This window comes from Psammomys obesus, unplaced genomic scaffold (genome assembly GCF_907164565.1).
Source record: "Psammomys obesus unplaced genomic scaffold, mPsaObe1.curated_primary_1811, whole genome shotgun sequence".
NCBI classification, from domain to species: domain Eukaryota; kingdom Metazoa; phylum Chordata; class Mammalia; order Rodentia; family Muridae; genus Psammomys; species Psammomys obesus.
Genome location: NW_026592776.1, coordinates 5,507,586 through 5,532,206, shown reverse-complemented (window position 1 = coordinate 5,532,206; position 24,621 = coordinate 5,507,586). Strand labels below are relative to the sequence as shown.

The 24,621-nt window shown below is 38.0% G+C and overlaps 1 protein-coding gene across 1 annotated transcript in view; it reads right to left on the bottom strand.

Annotated features, from left to right (window-relative positions):
* Ace2 (angiotensin converting enzyme 2) overlaps positions 1 to 24,621 on the bottom strand; it is a 48,722-nt gene that overhangs the window by 20,353 nt on the left and 3,748 nt on the right. Inside the window, exons 2-8 of the mRNA XM_055615765.1 lie at positions 17,181 to 17,339; positions 14,133 to 14,226; positions 12,216 to 12,359; positions 9,758 to 9,870; positions 8,331 to 8,436; positions 5,979 to 6,076; positions 1,450 to 1,619 (exon numbers count right to left, since the gene is read on the bottom strand). Of these exons, the coding sequence (XP_055471740.1) occupies positions 1,450 to 1,619; positions 5,979 to 6,076; positions 8,331 to 8,436; positions 9,758 to 9,870; positions 12,216 to 12,359; positions 14,133 to 14,226; positions 17,181 to 17,339 (884 nt within the window). The remainder of the gene's footprint in view (positions 1 to 1,449; positions 1,620 to 5,978; positions 6,077 to 8,330; positions 8,437 to 9,757; positions 9,871 to 12,215; positions 12,360 to 14,132; positions 14,227 to 17,180; positions 17,340 to 24,621) is intronic.

Genomic DNA, 24,621 nt, shown 5'->3' with positions numbered 1-24,621 from the left:
AAATATTCAAAAGCCCACAAAAAAGCAATTTTGCAGTTGCTTAATTGCAACAGAGGCTTTCAAAGCCTGTGTCTTTACTATCTTCACAGGAAAAGACTACTGGTCTCTATTCTAATGGGGGTTTGCAGGATCAGTCCTCATTCCCCAAGTAGGTCTACTATCTCTCAGATGCCTGAGTGATATCTATTAAAAATAAAAGCTCAAATTGGAGGTGCCTCAAGGAGGGGTTTTCTTTCCTTTTTAAAAATAGTTTTTTTTTTATTTTATGTACATTCATGTTTTGCCTGCATGTATGTCTGTATGAGGGTGTTGGATCTCCTTGAACAGGAGTTACAGACAATTGTGAGCTGCCATGGGAGTGCTGGGAATTGAACCTGAGTCCTCTGAAAGAGCCAAATCTCTCTCACAGATTGAATTCTTATCTGCTTTGCCTGTCCCAACCTAGTCCTTCACTTGCCTTTGTCAGATAGGTCTTCACTTACATAAAATGACCAGTTCAAGCCAAGGAATGAACCCAAGACACAAACTTGCAACCTGTGCATTATAGTTCTGCTTTATAGATAAGGAAACTGAAACCCAAGACTACTTTGCTCAAGGTTATCTGATCATTAGGTGACACACCTAGGATTCCAAAGCCTATGCTCATTCTACCACATCATAAACTCCCACTCTCCTGCATGTTTTTGTTGCTGTTGTTGTTTGTTTGTTCCAGTCTAAACTTGCTAATCTAAACTTGCTGACTTCAGCACCCACACCAGGTCCTGCCTCTCTGCAGCTGATCCCTCTGTTCTTCCAACCTGATGACAGCCCTGGAGTCCATCCAACCTCTTCTTGCATTTCACTCTCAATTCCTAAGCCACTGTCTAACCCTATCTCCAAATTCGGGAGTGGCCCATTCCTCTTTCTCAACTCCCAATAAATTCCCTGTGTCTCTCATATGGCAATGCTATTGTCTCCCTTTATTGCAATTTTCTATTCACTTGTCCTGACTCAGAAGAGTGAGAGACAGAGGGGAAAACCAATGTATGAGTCATATGTTCATCTGTCATAGTTCTTATCATGAAACCTTTCCTAACAGGGGTGCAACCAACTCTGTGACCATGAGACTCTAATGAACATCCAAGTTTTCAAGTAAGGTCTGTTCTCTAAAAGTGCAGTTTGGGACTTGGGGAGGGGCATGCGTGAAGAAGAAGGAGGGAGGGTGGGATCAGGAGGGGAGGAGGAAAGGGCTTATGGGGGGATACAAAGTGAATAAAGTGTAATTAATAAAAAATTAAAAAAGTGCAGTTTGGATGCTAGGGATCATCTTTTCCCAGGTGAGACAAATTTGGTCCTATGGACTCCCAGCCTTCACTTGCAGATCCTTAGATGATATGCTCAAAGAAGCATAATGAATCCTGCATTCATTTTCTCCTTGAGTATCTTCACAGTAAGTATCAGCCCAACTACCTGAAGTCTCCTTGCCCCAGATCCCAAGCTGTGGGGTGACAGACCACCTTCCGGTCATCTCCTGGCTCAGTCAGCATGGAGTTTGCCCAGAATTCTTTTGTCATATGAGGAAGACCAACAGAAACAAAGAACTTCTCTGCTTCTTTAAATATCCTTTCAGCATCCCAGCCCTGGGGGAGAAAAAAAAATAAAGAACAATGTTGAATCCCTGTACTATAACAGAAATTCTTTCTGTTGAACACAGATATTGACAGAACTTTTCCAACAGACAGATGGGCTTTTTGAATGTTTATCATATGTCTCCAAAGCACTGCCTCTAGGGAATCAATCTAGAAAATTATCTGAAATTATGTCAAAGAATTACAAATGAGTATGATTTTATATGAGCAAAGAGGAAAAGGCCATCAAAATGATTAGCCAATGAGACTTTTGTAGAATGGAAATTTTGCAGACACCTAAATTATATTCATATTATAAAAGACAATAAAATAATAGGTGAAAAAAATAAAATATACAAACCACTTAGTTGGTATTGACCAATCTTAATGAAGAAAAGGTAACATAAAAAATGTTAACAACAGACTGAATTATATGTGGGTTTTTTTGTTTGTTTGTTTGTTTGTTTTGTCCTTATTGAGTTTTTGGTGTTACAGACTTTTCCCCATAGCACTTTGAAGAAATACATTAGACAAACACGCTGCCTCCAAGCCACATCCTTGATAGTCTTTCTTTATATTCCAAACATAAACAAACAAACAATGACCCATTTGCTGAAAACTGTTGAACTCAAGCCAGCAGTCATTCATTGAATTTCTTTAGGGGTCAAGACTCCATGTTCAGCTCAGTGGAAAAAAGGAACAATATAGTAGACAGGAAGGCATAGGCCTTTGAAGCCAAAAAGCCCAGTTGTGATCTAGAAGCCAAGGAGTATCTGATCTTCACCATAGCATCTGAACTCTCAGAATGTTTTGAAACTATATGGAGGCAATCATAGGCATGTGCAACCTGGCAAATTCCTTTAGACCAATGTCTTAGGAGACAACCAAGCCTGCTGAGGCAATGAAGCCTGTCAGGCAAACAATGTTTTTGAGTATTTAATACATGGCACCATGAACCACTTTTAGATCTAGCAATAAGAAACAGAAGATGAGGGTAAATACCATTATCATCATTATTAATATTATTGAATTTTAAAGGCTTAATATAAAAATATTGGTACTAATTAGCATGGCAGTCTTAATTTGAATTCATAGTTTACTGATACACAAGAACATAGAAGTAACATGTTTGGGGGCTATAATATGTTTTCATATACATATACGTTGTATAATGTTCCAAGTAGGATATGTGTATCTGTTTTCTCATTTACCATTTATTTATGGAGAAAACATTTGATTTCCTTCCTTGGCCTTATCAAAAATATGCAATATATGTCACCATTATTTGCAGTCACTATTCTGTACAATAGCACAAAAATAATGATAAGCTAGTCTTCCTCCTCCATGCCTTCTTACATTTTTCAGCCTCAGCTAACTTTTTTTCTAGTCTCATCTTCCATGAGATGAGCATTTGCACTCCCATATATAAGTGAGATCATAATATTTGTCTTTGTATGTCTGGCTTACTTCACTTAATATAATGGCCTCCAGGTCTATCCATGCTGTTATGAATGACAGGAATTCATTCTTTTATAGTTGAGAAGCATTCCATTGTGTACAGGTGTCACATTCTTAATATATTTATCCCCATACAGACATTTAATTTGTTTTCATTTCTTGGCTATAATGAACAGCATTCCAACAAATGTAGGAGTATTTCTGACACTTCCACATACTGATTTCATTTCCTTGAGATATACCCTCAGGAATGGGGTTGCTGGATTACATGATAGTTTCATTATTTAATTTCTTGAGGAAGTAGCTCTCTGTTTTCTCTAATGACCATACTAAGTTGCATTTCCAAGTTAATGTGGAAGGATTCTCTTTACATCCTTACCAATACTCAGTGGGTTTATTTATTTTCTCTCTCTCTCTCTTTTTTTAAATGGTTTTTTTAACTAGAGTGAGGTCATCTTACATTTTGGTTTTGAACTGCATTTTCATAATCATTGATAGCACTGAGCACTTTTATAAAACACTTGACCATTTATGTGCCTTCTTTCAAGAAATATCTATTGAGGAACACTGCTCATGTTTTAATCTGGATATATGGAGTTTGGCTGTTGTGTTCCTTATACATTCTAGACCTTACCTCTCATCATGTACACTTGTTTTAAACATTTTCTTGTTTTCTCTATGTTGTTTCTCTTCTTGTTTCCTTTGCTGTGCAGAAGCCTTTTATTTTCATGTAATTCTGTCTATTTTAGCTTTTGATTCCTGTGTTTTGGGGGTCTTGCCCCAAAAATTCTTTACCCATTCCAATGTCTAGAATCATTTCCCCTATTTCATTGTCTCAAGTCTTACAACTACATCTTTTACCTGTGTTGAATTGATTTTTGTAACTGTTAAGAGGCAAAGGACCCCTGCACAGGTGTAGCCCATGGCAGTTCAGTGTCCAAGTGGGTTCCATAGTAATGGGAAGAGGGACTGCCTCTGACATAATCTGATTGGCCTGCTCGTTGATCACTTCCCCCTGAGGGGGGAGCAGCCTTACCAGGCCACAGTAGAGGACAATGCAGCCACTTTTGATGAGAACTGATAGACTAAGATCAGAAAGAAGGAGAGGAGGACCTCCCCTATCAGTGGACTTGGGGAGTGGCATGCATGCAGAAAGGGGAGGGAGGGTGGGATCGGCAGGGGAGGAGGGAGGGGCTCATGGGGGGATACAAAATGAATAAAGTGTAATTAATAAAAAAAAATAAAAGATTAAAAAAAAAAAGAGGCAAAGGTCCTATTGAATTCTTCTATATGTACATCTAATTTTCCCAGGATTGATAGTTATTGGATAGGCTGTCCTTGCTCTAATGTATGATCTTATCACTTTTGTTGAAAACTGGTTGGCTATGAATGTGTGGGGTTGCTTCCAGGCTTTCTATTTTGTTCTAGTGGTCTGTGTGCCCATTTTTGTTTTGTTTGTTGAAACAGGGTTTCTCTGTGTTACTCTGGCTGTCCTGGACTTGCTTTGTAGACCGGATTGGCCTGGAACTCACAGAGATTTGTCTGTCTCTGTGTCCCAAGTACTGGGATTGAAGGCATGCACTACCACACCTGGCCTAGTATGTCTATTTTTAATGTTTCTGCTTTGTAGCATGTTTTGAAATCAGAGACTGTAACGTCTCTTCCTCTGTTCTTTGTGTTCAGGATTGCTTTGGTTATTAGGGGAGGGTTCTTTTGATGCCATATTATTCTTTACTATCATAGTCTTAACTCAAATGAACGAAACAGCGTAGACTGGTAAGCACAGCCAACATTTCTTGAAGAGTAAAGAAAGAAAAACAGAAGTAGAGAGGAAACATTAAAGTTTTGAGTTGAATAGTTAGTTGCCTCTGACTGCCTTTATGACTTCAGGTGAATTATACATCTAAGCCTATTTTGTATCTTATAGCATGGATCATGGTTCCTCGCCTGACACTTTCAGAGTTAATCTTAGGAAAGCAGAAACTATGTAATCAGTTTGAAAGGAAGCTACGCTTACCACTGTACAATATACATGAAGCCACTTCAAAAAGAATAAGGTTTGACATCATGCTGGCCATTTGCTGCTACTCAATAACAAAATGAAATTTGAAGAGCTACAAGGGTTGAGGTTTTGCAAATTTGAGCTTTTAGTCTACTGTAAGTTTTCCCCAGAAGTATGTTACATATGTGAAGATCATCAGTGCATTAACAGATGTAACAAGATTAATGAGAAAATATATTCAGCAAGAATACATAATTAATTATTGTGTGGCAACCTGAGGACACTTTCAGAGGCAAAAGGAAGTTTTAATTCATTCATTCTAATGAGAAACATAGAATTTAATTAAAATTTTAAAACATCTACAATTCTAATATAATTTCATTGATGGAAGAGATCACAATACATTATACCAAGATAGTAGAAAATGGGTGATTTAGAGCATTATAATAATATTTCAACAATGATTTTTAATATTTAAAGTAAGATGTTCCTGCTCATCATTACTCATAGAGATTACAGACTGATTACTTAGCAACATTGTCTTTGAAAAGTGTGATGCCAATCAGTTGATAAAACCAGGTCATCTCAATTTTGTTGTTTGTTTGTTTGTTTCAAGACAAGGTTTCTCTGTGTAGCCTTGGCTGTCTTGGACTCACTTTGTAGACTAGGCTGGCCTCAAATGTCATCTCAGTTTTGGATGCTTCACAACAAGGTAAGTAGAGTTTCTGTTATTGAAGGTACTTAAGATCATTGACATTAGAAACTACTTTTCATAATAATATATAGGAAATAAATTTAAGTTAGCTTGGATTTTTATGAACATGATTTCACACACAAAATCAGAACATAAAGATGCATAAATGAAAAATGCAGTTGAAACTTCTTAATGTTTTATGGTTTCTTTTTCTTACCTGCTTCACCATTTCATCAGTAACATCTATGTTTGGTTTCTGTCCATAGGGAACTGTCAAAGGGTACAGATTTGTCCAAAATCTACCCCACATATCACCTGTTTACATAAATAATACATTAATATTTGACAAAAACAACCAAAATACAGATCTAATCTTTCATAGTATGTAAGGTTGTCTGGGCAAAGCAACCACTCAGTTTTTGTAAACAGTCTAGATTCTGTATTCCCTTTTCACTACTCCTGTTTCTCCTTTCAGTCGTTCACTTATATTAACTTTGTAACATTTCCTTCTCTATCACCTGTAAAATGCTAAGTGTACAAGAGATTATGTAGTTAGGCAAAGCTTGCTAGACAATCTTCGGAGCTTCTCTTATTATGAATTGCTATTGGAAGGCACAGTTAAAACTAGACGTGGTGGCGCAGCCATCAAGCTCGTGACTTGGGAGGCAGGGAGAGAAGGACTACATGGTGAGAACCTTTCTCAAATAAAGCAGAGCAAAATAAAACATGGAATATCATCGCTCCTAAACCTAAGGTTTACAAAAGGCCATCAGGCACACAACAAAATGCTGCAAATGCAAATAGAACTATTAGTAATGACTAGGGCAGGTTCACAAAGGATCATGTAAATTCTTCAGTCAAAAGTTTCTCTTAACTGGTAGTTAACTTTTACTTTTAAAATCATAATATCAAAAAAAAACATAATATAACATTAAACTAGATAACTAAGCATCTACAGTGTGAACTTGGATTCAAGGCCAGAAATCCTAAAAGGGAAGATGGATCAAACAAACAATCAAAACTGAAATAGCAAGAGATCAGAACCGTGGCACTAAAAATATGGGGCAATACAATTATATGGAGAACACTCCATTGAATTCATTTATTAATAAACAACAAAAATAATTGTGTGTGCATCTATGGGTGCTTGAGCATGGTTGTACATGTGCCACAGCCTACCTGTATAGGGCATGTTGACAATTGTCACAGGACAATTGTCAATTGTTGATTTTCTCTTTCCATCTGCAGATCAAACTGAGATCACCAGATTTGCATGGTAAGCACTTTTACCCACCATCTTTCCAGCCTTATTTTTCAAAATATTCAGTTTAATAGAGATAAATTCCTATACTTATAACTGCCTGCCACAAAAGTCAAGTATAGTTCAGAGTTAAAGATCAACAGTGGTCCAAGAAGAAGCATGATAGGAAACAAGTAAGACTTTCAGCTGAATTAATAAAATGGTAGTGGCTAGGGGAAAGCCATGCATGGTACTTATTTTTACCTCTATGTTAGATAAACCTCATCTGGAATCATGGTTCAGTCCTGAGCATGGCAATTGAAGAAGGTCACAAATAAAGCATAACCAAACGAAAAGAACTAGAATACTAGTATCTTAAGGAGTAGTTAAATATCTATGTAACATATTGAACTTGAAGAAAGAAAAACAGCACATACACGATAATAACCATAATAGTCACTACACTGTGGTGAAGATAAAACTGTGTGCCAGGTTGTACTGTGTACTATATGATAGTTGTTTGTAGATGTCTAGAAAGTTGTCTTGTTAAATAGGAATTGACTTTTTTTGAGAAATGCCATAGCATGGAAATAAGACTAATGAAAAGAAGGTACTAAAAAAGTGCTGGTTTGGTTTCACATAAAACAGAACTTTTTGATAACTGGTACCAAGCAACATCTGTAGGAAGAGAGAGCCTACCTTAGGAGGAAGAAAGAGTTCACCACAATAGATAGGTTTGATCAAACAGAAAATTACTGAATAATGCCTGCCAGGGCATCACAGAGACAATTACTATGTTGTGGTAAGGCTAAAGATCCCCAAAGTTCTTTTATGTGTGTTCTTTCCTGCTGATAGATATGAGGTTTGTCTGTAGAAGATGCTAAGTATGCATGGCTAGTTGCAGCAAGATTTATTTACACAGTTTAGCAAAAACTCATGAGGCTTTCCTCTAGGCGGTATCTTTATCTTAGAAACATATCTCTGTTCCCCTCCAGCCCATTGAGTGCTTTTAAATTTGACCATATAGTACTGAAATCCCAGGCTTAGTCAATCAACTTGAATAAACACATTTTAACCTAGAATTCTTTCTCCAGTCCTCTTAAACAGAGAATAGACTTTAGAGACTACATTCATCTTAAATAGATTAGATAATGATTTTAAACAGACTTTCTGCTAAAAATGTGCTTTTACAAATGTTTCTGGAATGATAGTAATGTTATTTACACATATTCTCAAATGCTTTAGACTGAGCCTCACTCCAAAAGACAGCTTTAGTCATGGAAATAATCAAAAGGACAAAGAGCACAAAGGACCCCTGTAGTTCCTTACCAAGCAAATGAGCAGGGAGGCATCCAGTGGGACTGATGTAGGAAGGGTAGGCATTCATCAGCTTAGTTCTCACATAGGCATGAAGATGTTCATATAATGGTTTAATCTGAAAATCCCAGGAAGAAAGTTTGAGACCAACAATACCCAACTTCAGTTTCTAATACCCAACTCTAGAAATAGGAGCTTCTTCATGCAGGACAGTTTCTTCTCCTTTCAAATATTCTAAAGAGTTTGAGAACATTCCTTCTTCACAGATATTGACTCTGACTAGCCCCACTGCATAAATCAATACTAGCACTTGGAGGAATGCAAAGCCCCAGAGGAAAGCTGATGCCAAAAAAAAAAAAAAAAGAAAAGAAAAAAAAAGTTACTGTCTTCTTTTGCCATTAGGACACTTTCTAAAAAGAAAGAGAGATAGAAAGAGAGAGAGAGAGGAAGGAAGGAAGGAAGGAAAGAAGGAAGGAAGGAAGGAAGGAAGGAAGGAAGGAAGGAAGGAAGGAAAAGAGAAAAAGAAAGAAGAAAGAAAGGAGAGAAACAAACATCCTTAGTCAAAGACTGATGAAACAATATTCCCAATAGTTGTGAGAAAGGAAGCAAAACTATGATCATTCTACTAAAAAAAGAAGACTAGGCTAAGTCCTCAAGATCTGAAAGACCATTCCTTCTTGTAGTCTTTCTATTGATAATTACGGGTCATTGAGGAAAAGAGAGAAGTAGAGCAGTTCTGATTGTTGCCCAGAGTTTTCTCAAAAATATTTTCTAAGGGATGAGGATGTAGATCGGTTAATAGAGTGTTTACCTAGCATGCACCAAAGCCGAGTTTAATCTCCAGGCCTGTATAAATCAGGCATGGTGTTGTACACCTGTAATCCCAACAAAGGAGGTGAAGGCAGAAGGGATCAGGAATTCAAAGTCATGCTTACCTTCATAACAAGTTAGAGGCCATACTGGAATGCTTGAAACCCTGTCTCAAAAAAAGCTTTACAAACTCTAATACACTATAATTCTGTGAGAACTGGGAATTGCATGTTTAAAACAATAGCCCTTGCTGGGCGTGATAACTCAATCCTTTAATCCTGGCATTTGGGAGGCAGAAATAGTTGGATCTCTGTGAGTTCAAGGACAGCCTAGTTTATAGAGTGAGTTCAAGGACAGGAGGGCTATGTAGAAAAAAAAAAGCTACTTTTTAATACAGTAGTTTGTTGATGTCCCTGGGAAGCCTGCTTTTTGGAAGAGGGGAATCTGGGGAAGAGGAGAGATGGGGGGTGTGGAGAACGGAACTGGGAGAGAGGAGGGAGAAGAAATTGCAGTCAGGATCTAATATATGATAGAAGAATTTAAAAAAGAAAAAAAAAGACAAAATATAGCCCTTGGCTATTGGCTATCATGGTCCCTTCCTGTTTATCACCCTGCAGTTTCTTTATTACCTCTGCAAAGGTACGTTCCACATCTTCAATCAACTGGTTTCGGTCATACTTGTAGCCATCTGCTCCCTCTGCTTCATAATCCCCTCTCCAATAATCCCCATAGTCTTCATAATCTGTTTTGTTTTATTTTTTTAAGAGGAAGAGGGAAGCATAACAGAAATTAAAAAGAGGGAAGTACCGGTTACATGGATGAGTCTTTATGGGAGAATTTTTTTTAAAAGATCTTAAGGATTATCTCAATTTTGTTGCCAGTCAACTCAAAAGTTGCAAATGAAAAGCAAGACTTGCTAATTCTGTTAAGTAGCTGTTTTTCATCATTTTCATCATCTTCATTAGGAGTTTAGATCATCTCGTTTAATGAGCACAAAAAACATGTGATATTGTCACCAGCCCATCGTGCTGATTGACTACCTGTGTTTTTAAAATATATTCTATTAATTCCTTGAAATTTTCACATAATGTATTTTATCATATCCATCCCTAACTCCTCTGAGATCAGAGGGTGGGAAGAAATAGATTTAAGAGCCAGGGGGGAGCAAAGTGAAGCCAGGATTTCTGGACATGTCAAGACTACTATAATCATGAGCTTATAGCAACTGTGGAATGTGCACTAAGACTTAAACACCCCACTGACTATCATGTAAGATATGTTTCTTTTTTTGCCATTTTGCTTTCTTCTCTCTACCCTACTCCCAGCGATGGCTTTGGCAGTTTGATCCCCAATAAATCTTTTTCTACCCATTGCGTGGTCTAGTTTGGTAGTTTCTCCATCCCATCACTTAAATTATGTGCAACTTAGAATCGTTTGGCCTATATTTTCCCATTTTCTCCCCTCACCATTGGTAATGGCAATTTTATTATTTTTCTGAATGGTTAGTTGAGCCTTTCACCCTTTAGTTTATATTGAAGTTAGATCAGGTGGTATTTTTCATTCTGTTGCACTAATCGCAATTAGCATACTGCCATCCAGGTCTATCCACACTGTGGCAAATGGCAACTTTTTTTTTAAAGCTAAATACTATTCTATTACATAGTATATCTATCTCTATATAAATATATATCTACACACACACACACACACACACACACGCTTTCTTTATCCATTTGTCTGTTAGTGGACACCTGATTGTTTCCCCATTGTGGCTGCTGTGATGAATGCAGTTATCTGAGTACATGCCCAGAAGAGGAGTTACTAGATTATACAGCAGTTTTATCTGAAGTTTCTCTAGAAACCACCAGACCATTTCCATAATGGCTGCACCAATTTACATTCCCACCAAAGGCCCGGTGCTTAGAGTAGTAAAATCACTTGTCCAAAGTTGTACAGCTGACAAGAGCAAGAAATTTAGTCCTAATTTATAAACTCTTGGTCCCTACTCTCTGCATCCTTATTTTTAAAATGTGCAATTGGTCCATAAGTTTTTATACCTACTTTTGTTCAGGGCCTTAAATTTTCAGATGCCACCCACTTTATGTCAGACACTATTATAGTGGTCCTATGTTCCTTTGCAAATTATATGTATAAAAACATACCTCCATTTTTATTAAGTATCAAGCCATCAAGAAACATGAGCTTATATTAAAGTATTAGCTAATAAAGTTTGCAAATGTTTCTAGTGATTTTTGTTTTTATATATACATTTTAATATATATACATCGTTAATATATGATCAACAAGATGAGGAAAATAAATATTTAGATGGAAAGATATGTGGAGATTATTAAAATGGATAATAAGCTACTGTCTGAAACTTGCTTAAGGCTTGAGAATATGGGTTTAAGTGACAATGGAAGAAATTAGAATTAACAAATGGGGAAAAAATGTTTTCCTTATTTGACCCCAGGGCACAGTGAACTACCAGTCCATGAAGATATTCATAATGATTATTCTTTCAATAGAAGTTAAAAGACATGAAAGTTCCTTCCTATGTTAAGATTCTTAGACTTTCAATGTCAGAAAGTTGAATTTCCACATGAACTAATTATATGATGGTGGATTTTTTCCTGAGCTAGCACCCTGTGGTAGACACACAAATGAGGGTTTTTGGTAAGCAGATATTGCCTTTGTCTCTCATTTGATATGTATAATATGATCCCTACTCAGTGCCAACATTCTCTTGGGTACTGTTTGGGGCCTTAGACCCTCCACACACGAATAATTAGTAAATCATAACTCCTAGGTAATTCATTTAAGATTCCATAGTTGAATCCCATCCATAAGCTCTTTAAACAATAGAGTTCCAGTGTACCTGTTTTTTTGTGTGGTTTTTGTTTGTTTGTTTGTTTGTTTGTTTTAATGTCCCTGTAGCATCTTCAGACATGTAACCTGATTCTTTAAGCAAATGATTGTTAATTTAAGGTCATCCAAGTCTTACAGGGCAAACTTGGTCATAAGTCAGAAATAGTTTTATAACCACCCCCATGGAGAGCATCAGAACCTACAGAGCAGCAGACTTACTGTTGGCTCTTGCCATCTCATTTTTCAGGACCACATAGTCTTCATATAATGGCCTCAGCTGCTTGCCGACCTCAGCCCTCCAGCCTTCCCAAGCCCAGAGCCTCTCGTTGTAGTCTGTGCTTTTTGCCATTATGTCATCCAAACCTGTTGTTCCAAAGGAATATAAATTCGAATGTGAAATATTTGTATTTATAATACAAATAATTTGTTTTTACAATTATGTGAACTTTAAGGAATTAAAAGTTTGGCAGACATCCAAGTCATTAAACAAGATGTCATGGTTAGTATCCTTGTACTTATTATTAGATCCAAACGGATTTGCAGAAGGAGAAAAAAAGTACTAAAGTAATTTTATTACTAGCTTAATTACTTGAATGTAATAAAATTTACAAGGTATGGGATTTTTTAAGTTAAAAGGAAATGTATGATAGGTTATAGATGTGACTCAGGGAATAAAAGGCTTGCTCACAAACATGAGGACCTGAGTCTAAATCCCCAGAACCCATGAAGAAGAACTAGATATCAAAGGAGAGTGGAGATGGCATATGGGAATGTTTAAAGAGAGGGGAAAAAAGCAAGACATGCAACCAAATTAAAATCTCAAAACCAAATAAACAAAGCTAGGCATGTCTGTGCATGCAACAGTAAGCCCAGTGGTGTGAGGAACAGAAACAGTTCTAGGTTCAGTGAGAGAGCTTGTCTCAAGGGAATAAGGCAGGGAGTGATAGAGCAGGACACCCACCATCTTCTTTCTGACCTCCAAAAGTACACGGGCATACATAACTACACATGCACATATACTACACACACACAAACAAACACACATACACACTCATTCACAGGTATACACAATGAAAGATAAATACAAATCTTTTTTTTTTTTTAAAGGAGAATGTGAGCTAGAACATTTTGGAATGGTACTATTTTTAGGTTATCAATCTGCAAAACATTGTGTTGTTGCTAAAGATCTCTGTCTCAGGGTGGGGAAATGGCTCAGTCTGGAAAGTCCTTCTACAATTCCTAGAACTCACATTAAAAGCCAGGTGTGAAGCCGGGGCATTGGTGGCACATGCCTTTAATCCCAGCGCTCAGAGAAGCAGAGGCAAGATGGTCTACAAAGTGAGTTCCAGGACAACAAAGGCTATACAGAAAAACTGGCAGCTCATTCTCCATGTTGGTTTTCTAGTAAGGGGAGCACGGTCTGTCTCTGACATGAATTCAGTGGCTGGCTCTTTGATCACCTATCTCTGAGGAGGGAGCAGCTTTGCAGGCCACAGAGGAAGACAAGGCAGCCAGTCCTGATGAGAGCTGATAGGCTGGGGTCAGAAGGAAAGGGAGGAGGACCTCCACTATCAGTGGACTTGGAAAGGGGCATGGAAGGAGATGAGGGAGGGAAGGTGGGATAGAGAGGGAATGAGGGAGGGGGCTACAGTTGGGATACAAAGTGAATAAATTGTAATAAATAATAATAATAATTAAAAAAAGAAAAACCAAAACAATAGATAGAGAGATAGATAGATAGATAGATAGATAGATAGATAGATAGATAGATAGATAGATAGAAATTAAAAAAAAATACAAGTGTGCTAGTATACACTTCTAATTCCAGTCCTGAGGAAATGGAGACCTGAAAATCCCCTGGGGTTGCTGACAAACAGTAATATCTACTTGGTGAGTTCCCATCGAGGGAGAGACACTGTCCCCAAAGAAAACTAGTAATGGTTCCTGAGGAATGACAATTGAGGTTGTACTCTGACCTCTACGCCCACGTGTGCTTGCACAAATATGTATACCTGCATATACATGAACATGCACACAGATTAAACATGCACGTATACCACACATTTTAAAAGTCTATCTCATTTTTAAAGTTTGGAATACAAATTTCATAAAGACTACTAAAAACAAATAACCTACCTGGTTCAAGCAATGAACATTCCTGTGGATTCTTTGGGTTGCAAACTTTTCCAGTACTGTAAATGGTGCTCATAGCATTCAGAATTGTGTTCAACTGCAAATTAAACATAATAAATAGTGGCAGGCATGTATAATGTACTATAATGAGTGGTAGTACAAAGATAACCTCTTTTTGGTCATGGGATTTTTTTTAATTCTTTTTTTTTTCCTTTTACTTAAAACAGATTCTTTTCTCATACACTATATCCTGATTATAGTTTCCTCTTCTACTTCTTTCAGTTTCTCTCTACATCTCCTCCCTCTGGAATCATTCCTTTTATGTCCCTCATTAAAAGGGGGGGGGGCTTCTAAAATATAACAACCAAAGAACTCAAAATAAAATATAATATGAAGCAAAAACTATCATATTGAACTTGGACACAGCAACCCATCAGGAGGAAAAGACTCCCAGGAGCAGGCACAAGAATCAGAGAACCACTTGTTCTCACAGTCAGGAGTCCCATAAAAACACCAAGCTAAAAGCTGTAATACATACAAAGAGGACCCAGTGTAGACCCATGTAGGCCCTTGCTTGCTGCTTCAGTCTCTTTGAACTTATATGGTCATGGGATACCTTCTTTGCCAAGTATACTTGTATTTACAGAGACCAGATAGCTTGCATAAATGTCTCTGCTGTCAAGTTGCACAGAATCTTGAGAGCTTGTGATCAATACATATGGATTAACTAAAATAAGTATGTCCACTCAAACTCCCAGGAACATTTCTCATATAGACAGAGAAATATCACTTCCTTTTCATTTAGCATTTACTAAACCTCTACTATGTTCTACATGTTGATAACTCTGAAATAAACAGGCTTCTGACCTTCAAAGATGCCAAAGTCATAGAATAATAAGGCAGCCACGAAAGAGATCACAATATAAAGGAGTGACAGGTACTGTTAACTGTCACCAAAAAGTGCTTTAGCAGTACTGGCTTAGAGTAGAAGAGGGTAAAATAAGGGAGATTAGTAACCTGGAGATTTAAAAATGGAGAGCTCCATGTTCCAGAAGTAGAAATTGGTCATGTAAAGGAAAGGAGGCGGTGGACCTTAAAAATGGACAAAGGTGTGAAAGGTAAGCCATTTTTAACAAGAAGTTAAATGACTAAAACTCCAGTGACAGTACTCACTGAAGGAGTGACGGTCACTAGAATGGAGAGATAAGTGGCATCTAGATTACAAGGAGCAATCAATGCCACAATAAAGAATTTAAACTTTACCCTGTAGGCAAAGGGGAGTGAAGATAACCAGGTAAAGCCAAGCTGTTCAAGGGCATCAGTAGGTACAAGTCAGCAAAAGGTTTATTTCCATTCTCAGAATGAATAAATGAAGAAGAATGAAGAGAATAAATGTGAAAATATGTTTTGGGAAACTCAGTAGATCCATGATATCTAAGCACGAAACCAATGAACTTATCCACATGTTGATCTGTGGTGGGTTGGAAACATAGGAAGAAAGGATGAAGAAATGAAAGAAAAAGGGGGGAAAAAAGAAAAAAGACTGATTTCTCTCATACAAATCATTTAAATGTTAGATTTCTCCTAACACCCTTGTGTGTTATTATTTCACTCTGTTGCACACTCATTGTATTGAAAACATGAGATAAATTCCATGCTTAAAACTTCTACAAGAAGCTGGGCATAGTGGCACACACCTGTGATCCCAACACGCTGGGAGGCAGAGGCAGGCAGATCTCTATGAGTCTGAGACCAGCCTGGTCTACAGAGCAAGTCCAGGACAGCCAAGGCCACACAGAGAAACCCTGTCTCAGGGGAAGAAAAAAAAATCCTTCCACAGATCCAATAGTCTAGTCCAATAATCCACCTTCACATAAAATACCTCATGGTCTCTTTCTCTACCTGCTATTTCAATCTCTCCTCTATTCTTTCCATGCATCCTAAACTCCCTTCTGTTCTCAAGCTATTACTTGCACCTACGTGGTTTTCAATCCTAGCAGCACATTATAATTATTTGAGGATTTTTTAAAACTAGAATGTCTAAGAGTCACATAGACTACAGCAGTCTGTCCACATTCAAACGGGCAAGATTTCTCATGGAGCCCTTGTTAAAAAAAATACAGATGAAGAAACATAGACAAGACAAGATAAGGTAGATGAATAACTTAGTGGAATTATTAAACCCAAGGAATGTAGAATAATAAATATCAACTTGTAGAAACAAATACCATATGGCTTTATCTCTGTTCTTATCATGTACTTTTATTTTTATAAATGCAGATTAAGACATACAGAGTTCCAAAGGACAAGCAACTAAAAAAGAAAACTTTCATGTGAAAGACTGAATGTTTTAGATAAAAATATTTCAGTAGGCTATATCAGGGGTCTGTTGTGTGTTTTTGTAAAGCTTTGTTGGAAGACAGCCACATCCATTCATCTATGTATTATCTATGGCTGACTTCCTGCTCTGATGGCAGAGCTTACTTGTTGTGACACAAACAATATGGCCTGCAAAGCCCAAGATATTTATTTTATGATTCTTTACAGCTTGCTTTCAAGTTTGCTGGACCCTGGACTGGGGGCATGGGATGAGAGATGGTATTTCAACAGAATAAATATAAGAATTCTTGAAATCATCTCAGCATAGGATGTTTTTAAAGTGCCCTTTGACTGCTGTGTTGGCACACACAAAAAAATGGGGAACTTCACTAACAGTGAGGTTGATATGAGCTAACCATAGCATTTAGCAATAAGAACAAAGGAAAAATAAATTTGCTCTAGGATTCTCCTAGCCTGCCTCAGTCAGTGTTGACCATGGTGTAGAAAATGTCATATTCCTGATCACTTCTGTGTAGATCAGAACCCAAGTGTCATATTTCACTCTCAGAAAGATTTTAATTTGAATCATGAACTTTATGTCACCCTACCTGGGCACAGAGCAGCTGTTATTATCTTTGCAGATAACAGAATCATGCCTGTGGAATATGAATGTGTATTATTTCTCAAACATTTCAACTCTTGAGGTCTGGACTAAAATATTTACAAACGCACCTTTTGGTTCTTGTCTGCTGAGAGTGCTGAAGATCCACTTTTCTGAAGGGCCTGCAGCTGACGCTTGATGATGAGGGTCTGAATTTCTTGTAGTGAGAAATTGTGGGCAATCTTAGACTGTTCTTCATAAAAGGCAGACCATTTGGCATCAGCCTCATTCTGAAAAACAAATAAAGTAAATTGAACTTGGACAGAAGATATATTTCAAAGAACATCTGGTGAAACATCTACTACTTCCTGCATGGCTTAGTCCTTTACTTTGCTGAGGGTCAAGGTTTAGGTTAAAAGTAATCAGGCCACTCTTGGGCCACTTTCTTTCTGGCCCAATGCCTAGTTTTCCCAAGGGCCCTGTCCCAAGAACTGGAAGTAAATTCTCACAGATACTCACACTGTGAGGCCCTGGAACTTATGGCCTTGGTGCTGTGACGTGGGTAAGTTGGCTAAAGATTCAGGGATGAATGGGCTAAAAGGAGAACCTTGCAGATCTCAGAGCAGACAGACACAATGGGAATACAGTCCCTTGTGACCACCAGAACCATGAGAAATGAGAACCAGATCAAAGAAAGCTCCTGGGTGCCATGGTTCAGTGCAGGAAATTTGACCTTAAATTGTGATCTCAAAGGAAGGCTTCCCGGAGCAGGGCCACTTGGTAGGGTGATAATTTTCCGACAACAACAAATGTCAACAAACAGGTGATGATGTTGGAATACACCTGCCTCTCTGCAGCCCCATCTTGGCAATAAGTAGAAGAATGGGTTTCTCCCGGTTTCTCGAGTACAGAGTCTTCTCTCAATGCACAACTTCACTTCCACTTCTCAAAGGATCAAAGAACAACTGCTTTGTACATGCTATTTCAGGGAACCATGCAAGAGAGGTAACATGTGAGCTCCACTTCTGGCTGTGTGCATTTGGACAAATAATCTCTCCTGGCTGCAGTTCTCCTATGTGGTTAAACAATAGTGTCCTAACAGTGTGACTAAAGAATTCTTGCAAGGATTAGAACAATTAACAAATAACAAAGTGCACACAAACAGGCCTGACACCTCCTCAGCATTCAATAAATGCCATTTGATTGTGTAGGGAGAAAAAAGTTCCTCATTATTAAGTTGCTTAGGCTTGTATCAGAGGAATTGGATACATATCTGGAATGCTTTCTCAATGCAACACAAGTATATAATAACATACACCACAAATGAAACAATAAGTTTTCATATTAAGAAATCAAAGATTAAAGAGGGGTCCAAATTGTTCAAGGAGATGATAGTTAAGTAATCTTGAAATAGGTAGGAGTTGGGATGGCTGTAGAAAGCTTTAAAAAACAATTTGCCTCCTTTTGGACTTTAAACAACCTCATGTGACAGAAAATCATTGTGAAAACATTTTTCTGTATTAACCAAGGGGCTTAGCAAGGTAGTGGAGCTGGCAGTCAACCCAACATTCTAGACTCTGTGATGGCTTTCAGAATGCCTACCTGCTAATGACCACACCCATGAGTGATATTCTCTTCAGTGAAAATAGACTTATGATTTGCTTCTAACCAAACACATGGAACAAAAGTAGCAAATAGTATATATCTGCATTATTTAAAACTGTCATTTTTATCTTGTTAGCAGGCCCTCCTTTTTGTAGACTCTCTTACAGCAAGCTAGCATGTTATGATCGATCCTATGGAAAGGTATATGGCAAGAAACTGAGTTTAGCCATTGACTAACATCCTGCCATAAACCAAGAACTTCAGCTCAGCAGTATGCAAAGAGCTCAGTGTTGAATCTGGCCATACCTAGCTTAGCAGTGAGATTGGATCCACTACTAGTTAGGCCTCAGGATAGTAGCACAATCAATGCATCTTGATGAGAACTAGAAACAGAAGCATGCCTGGACTCATGGCTCACAAAAACTGTGGAATAAATGTGCATGCGTGCATGTGTGAACTAGAAAGGGTAGAAAGGGGACTGTGACAGAGAACAAGCCATGTTAAGGAAGGAGAGAAGAGGAAAGAGAAAAAGAGGCTATGACATGAAAGCAGAAACAGGCCCCCTAGGGGCTAAGACAGAGACCAGCAAGAGAGGAGCAGGAAAATTGGGTGAGTGGGGGCTGAATATGAACAAAGTATACATGAAAATGCTACAACGAATCCTCTTACTTTGCAGGTTATCACTTAAAAACTAATTTAAAAGATAGAGAATTAAAAAAAAAAAACACCATATTCTGTAGAGAGGAAAAACAAATCTAGCTATCCATGTCATTAATATAATTATATAGAATTAGTGCTAGATAAACTTATTATTTCCTAGACAAGTCTTTATGACCTATATTTACTTATTTTCAAAATTGTAAATCATGGCTTCATCCTTTAATCAGGGCTGATAAATTACAGCCCTTGGGCGAAGCTCAGATATCACCTCTTCTTTCTTAAATGAAGTTTTATAGGTAAGCCACACACCCGTTTATGCCATACTGTTTATGACTGCTTCTGCCTCCCAACTGTAGGGCTCAGTGGTTTTTGAAGAAACCATAAGGCCTTCAAAGCCAGGAAGATCCACTTCTCCACACCTAACTAAAAAGATTGTTGATCCCTGCTTTTGGTGAAGAACTATCATCATTTTTAAGTATTTAAATTCACAGTATTTAAGTATTGTAGAAGTATTTATATGCTCAAATATACAACTATTCTATTGAAAAACTGTGTGTGGCACAGAGATAAATACATTTTCTTCTTGTGATAAGTTGCTTGATGTGTAAAAGTACTGCCATTTTATTTCCTCTTTTTTTTTTTCTAGAGCTCACCATCATCTAAATGAAGCTAAACCATTGGAAACTTCTTAATCCTAAACCTGTGGCAGTTCTCTGAAGACAAAAAATGAAAAGCTATGGAGAACCTTAGCATCCATATGAGACCTCCCAATCCAACAACCTCTGATGCAAAGTTCTACCCTCAAGTCCCTGATTTCTAGAAACAGCCCTCAACGCAGCATGAGGCTCAGAGGACAAAGCTGCTTTGGTCACTTTTTCAACATACCTAGAGACTTTCAAATGGAAAAAAAAATGTATTCTATACAATAGATTATGTAACACAAGTTATATGAATCCTGTCACTCCATCGTAGAACTCCAAAACCTTTCTATAGTTTGCATTTTAAGTTTATAAACATTTAGAAGCATTTTTACTTTTTCCTTACTTATCTTCTGGGGGCACACACCTATAATCTCAGCACTCAGGGAGGCAGAAGCAGGCAGATCTCCGAGTTCGAGGCCAGCCTGGTCTACAAAGTGAGTCCAGGACAGCCAAGGATACACAGAGAAATCCTATACATATAAAAACAAACAAACAAAAACAACAAAATCAAAACTGTAAACTACAAAGAAAGCATAATGCCTAAAAAGGAAGTAGTGCCACTTTTACTTTAGTTGGATTAATGACTGATGCAGAGGGGCCCATCTTACTGTGGGTGCTGCTGTTCTATCCCTGGGTAGGTGGTCCTTGGTGTATAAGAAAGTAACCTTAGCAAGTCACCAGCAGAAAACCACTAAGCAGCGTTCCTCCAGGGCTTCTGCTTCAGTCCCTGCCCCCAGATTTTTGCCTTGAGTTCTCCTGCTCTGGCTTCCTTCAGTGGTGGACTATTACCCAGACAAGTAAGATAAAACAAACCCTTTCCTCCCCAAGTTGATTTTGGTCAGTGTTTTATCATAGCAAGAGAAACCTAACTAAGACATTTATAGATCAACCTTGGTCATTCTCTAATGACTCCTGTTGGACTTATACATGATTTTCTTACCAATTTTCATCGAAATCCATTGAGGAATAAGGTGATCTTTGCTTTTATTTCTTGGCCAGAAATAACATCTTACAAGTCTCATAAGAAGACAAGATTATAGGTGGAATTAAGCATACACACCACAATGGCATAGAAAAGTAGGGAGCTTTAGAAACCCATTTTGAGCCAAGCTTTTTCCTTATCCCTGCTTTCTGGTTTCCACCCCGCTCTAGGTAAGTACCTTTTAGGACACTATATGGATAAAATCTGTAGCTTTCTTTTATTTACAGGAGCACTCTCACAACTCTAAGTAACACCACACTATGCCAGATCTATAGGCTAACAACCCAAACATCCTGACTCCTGAAAGTTACCTCAGGAAATGATACGAAACCAGCTGGTTGCCCTCAATAATGTCACCATTACAAGCCATGAACACACAAATGTCATACAGTCTAATTTCCTGTTCTGTATCCATTATCTATTATGATAATAATACTATCTAAGAAACAGCAAAAAGCCTCAACAGCATGAGTATTTATTGTTTATGTGTCTAAAATCACTGGGAATTGGCAGACCTCTACTGATCTTGGCTGGACTTGCGTGCAACTCTGGAAGTTGCCTTCTGCTTGGGCAATTACTCCATGTGTCTCATTTATAGTTGGCTAGTCTAAACAGGTTCTCTTGACAAAGACGAAGGTGTGAAGGATGAGCCCCATTCTTCAAGCCCATTAAGCCTTCTTTAATACAAATCAAGACGAATGATGTGTGTGTGAACCTGCAGTGGGATGGCACTGTAAAATGACATGACCATAGACGTTATTATAGAAAAGAATGAAGACAGGAGTCCATCAATGCAATGGACCGTACTTCCTTAACCCAAGGTGGAGCTGTAACCCATGTGTTTGCTTAAATGCTTTGAAAGCCTATTTAGAGTTTTCAATGTCTCACGCTTTTTAGATTAAAGTTTCACAGGTCTTATCAGCTTTACCACCTGTGGTGTAAATAGTTGCTCCCTCTGTTTACTCTGAATTTCTCTCTGTTGTGCTTTCATCTGTATTGCTTTTCAGGTGAAAAAGATTGATCCAATACAACTGTCAACATCCTGTCCTTTCTTGCTCCAAGTCACACTTTCCTTTAGTGAAGTTTTCTGCAGCCCCCCACTGGCCCCAGCCCTCTCTGCTCCCCTTAACTAATTCTAACTATTCTTTGGAGAAAGGGCAAGGATTCCTTTATCTTTCTTTCTTTCTTTCTTTCTTTCTTTCTTTCTTTCTTTCTTTCTTTCTTTCTTTCTTTCTCTTTCTTTCTTTCTTTCTTTCTTTTTCTTTTTGTCTTCCTTCCTTCTTTCCTTTCTTTCTCTTTCTTTCTTTCTTTCTTTCTTTCTTTCTTTCTTTCTTTCTTTCCTTCTTTCTTCTTTACATCTTTACTCCAGCATTACATTTTTAAAGGCTTAGGATAATGTTCTCTCTTTACCTTCTAGAACCATCTGAACAATGCTAATCATTGTAGTCATGGAAATATATTTAGTTAATCTCTTCAGGACATTATCTGAAATGACTTCTAGGTTCTTTTCTGATCAGAAACTATTTCTTATGGCTCATCATCTCTCTTGACGAGCCAACTTACACACAATTTGGATTTCCAAGACCAGTTATATATAACATATTATATGACAACATTTGGTGGTAAATATTTTTGTTATAGTTAGGATTAGTCTTATCAAATACTTGCATCTTCTAAAAAACTTTGACATTTTATAAATATTTACTTTATGAGAGAACTTTTTCAAAACTTGCATAACCTCCCTGAAGCAATAAATACATCACACAACTAAGATCAGAAAAACCAAATGACCTCAGATATCAGTGGTAATTGCAAGTCTTTTACTTGTTTTCAATACAGAGCCAGTTACTGCTAAGCACATATTAAACCCTGGGAATTTCAAAACTATTTCTTTTCTCTGTCCAAGAAGTTTATTTGACATTAACCCATGAAAAGATAAACTACATCATTAGATTAGTCTCATTCAAGCAAACTCAGTTTCTAATTCTGCAAGTCAGATTATATCTAAGGATAAGTGTTGATCTATAATAAAACAGAGCAAAGTCAGTAGTATGCAAATTTATGGGAACACATTCTCCCCTTTGCCCAGGAAAGGCTTGCTGTGAAAATACACAGACAAAGGTTGATATTTCCTAATTCCTGACCCTGAATTTTCTACTGACAAGGCCAAGAAGCAGGCAAAGGAAGGAACATGACGGCTTTTTCCCAGAAACCTATTTCCCAGCAGCTGTTCTATGAATCTCAGAAGCGCCTCAGAGCTTCCTTCAAATCTGACCTTCTCAAGGCAATCTTTATTCAAAACCACCTGGCCTTCACAAGGCTCTGACTTACATGCCCATACCACACACCAAAAGATGTAATAAATAAAAACTGCAGACTCGAGACACGAGTGAGAATGTGAGCTTTTCAAATTGCAAACGCAATGAATAATATGTTTGACAAAGGTCACACTAAAAGCCAGGAACAGCATGCAATTACACACACACACATGCAAACACTGTATATTTTCTAAATTTAGCATTCCCTTATAATATAGATTCTATTATTACTATAATATAGTAATTACTATATATTACTGTGATCATAATTTTAATCAGTTTACATCTGAGTTAAATGGGTCTGAAGGAAGTTAAGCAAGTTTCCACCTGCTCAAGCAAATGGGAACAAATACAGAGATCCACAGACAGATATTATGCACAGAGTGAGAGACCTTGGAACACTCAGTCCTAACTGGGATGTCTCCACCAAATGTCTCCCCTTACAGCTCAGGGAACCCTGAGGAAGGAAGAGGAGGTAAACAGAATGTATGAGCCAGAGAGGATGGAGCACTTCAAGGAAACAAGGCCCCACTAAATCAACAGGATTGGCATACATATAAACTCACAAAAACGGAGGCAGCATGAACAGGGCCTGCACGGGTCTGCACCAGATGGGGTTCAAGAGCTGCAGTGGACACCCACCCGCATCCCTAACCCAGAAGCTATCTCCAATTAATAACCACTTGTAAATAAAAACTGAATTTTTTCCAAGGGAGTCTCACTGGTGAAACAAACTAGGTTTTAAAATATTATTATTATTATTATTATTATTGTTGTTGTTGTTGTTGTTGTTGTTATAATTTATTACAATTTATTCAATTTGTATCCAGGCTATGGCCCCCTCCCTCATCTCCTCCCATTCCCATCCTCCCTCCCTCTTCTTCCCCTATGTCCCTCTCCTAGTCCACTGATAGAGGTTATCCTCATCCCCTTCTATCTGACCCTAACCGATCAGGTCTCATTAGGACCGGTTCCTCTGTGGCCTGGCAAGGCTGCACACACCAGGGCGAGGTGATCAAAGAGCCTGCCACTGAGTTCATGTCAGAGACAGCCCCTGCTCCCTTCCTAGGGAAACCACTTGGAGACTGAGCTGCCTATGGGCTATATCTGAGCAGGGGGTCTAGGCAATCTCCATGCATGGCCTTTGGTTGGAGTATATGTCTCTGCAGGACCCCTGGGCCCAGATTTTTTTGAACCTGTTGGACTCCCTGTGGAGCTCCTGTCTCCTTCGGGTCTCTCTGTCTTCCCTTTCTTTCATAAAATTCCCTGTCTGCCCAAAGTTTGGCTATGAGTCTCAGCTTCTCCA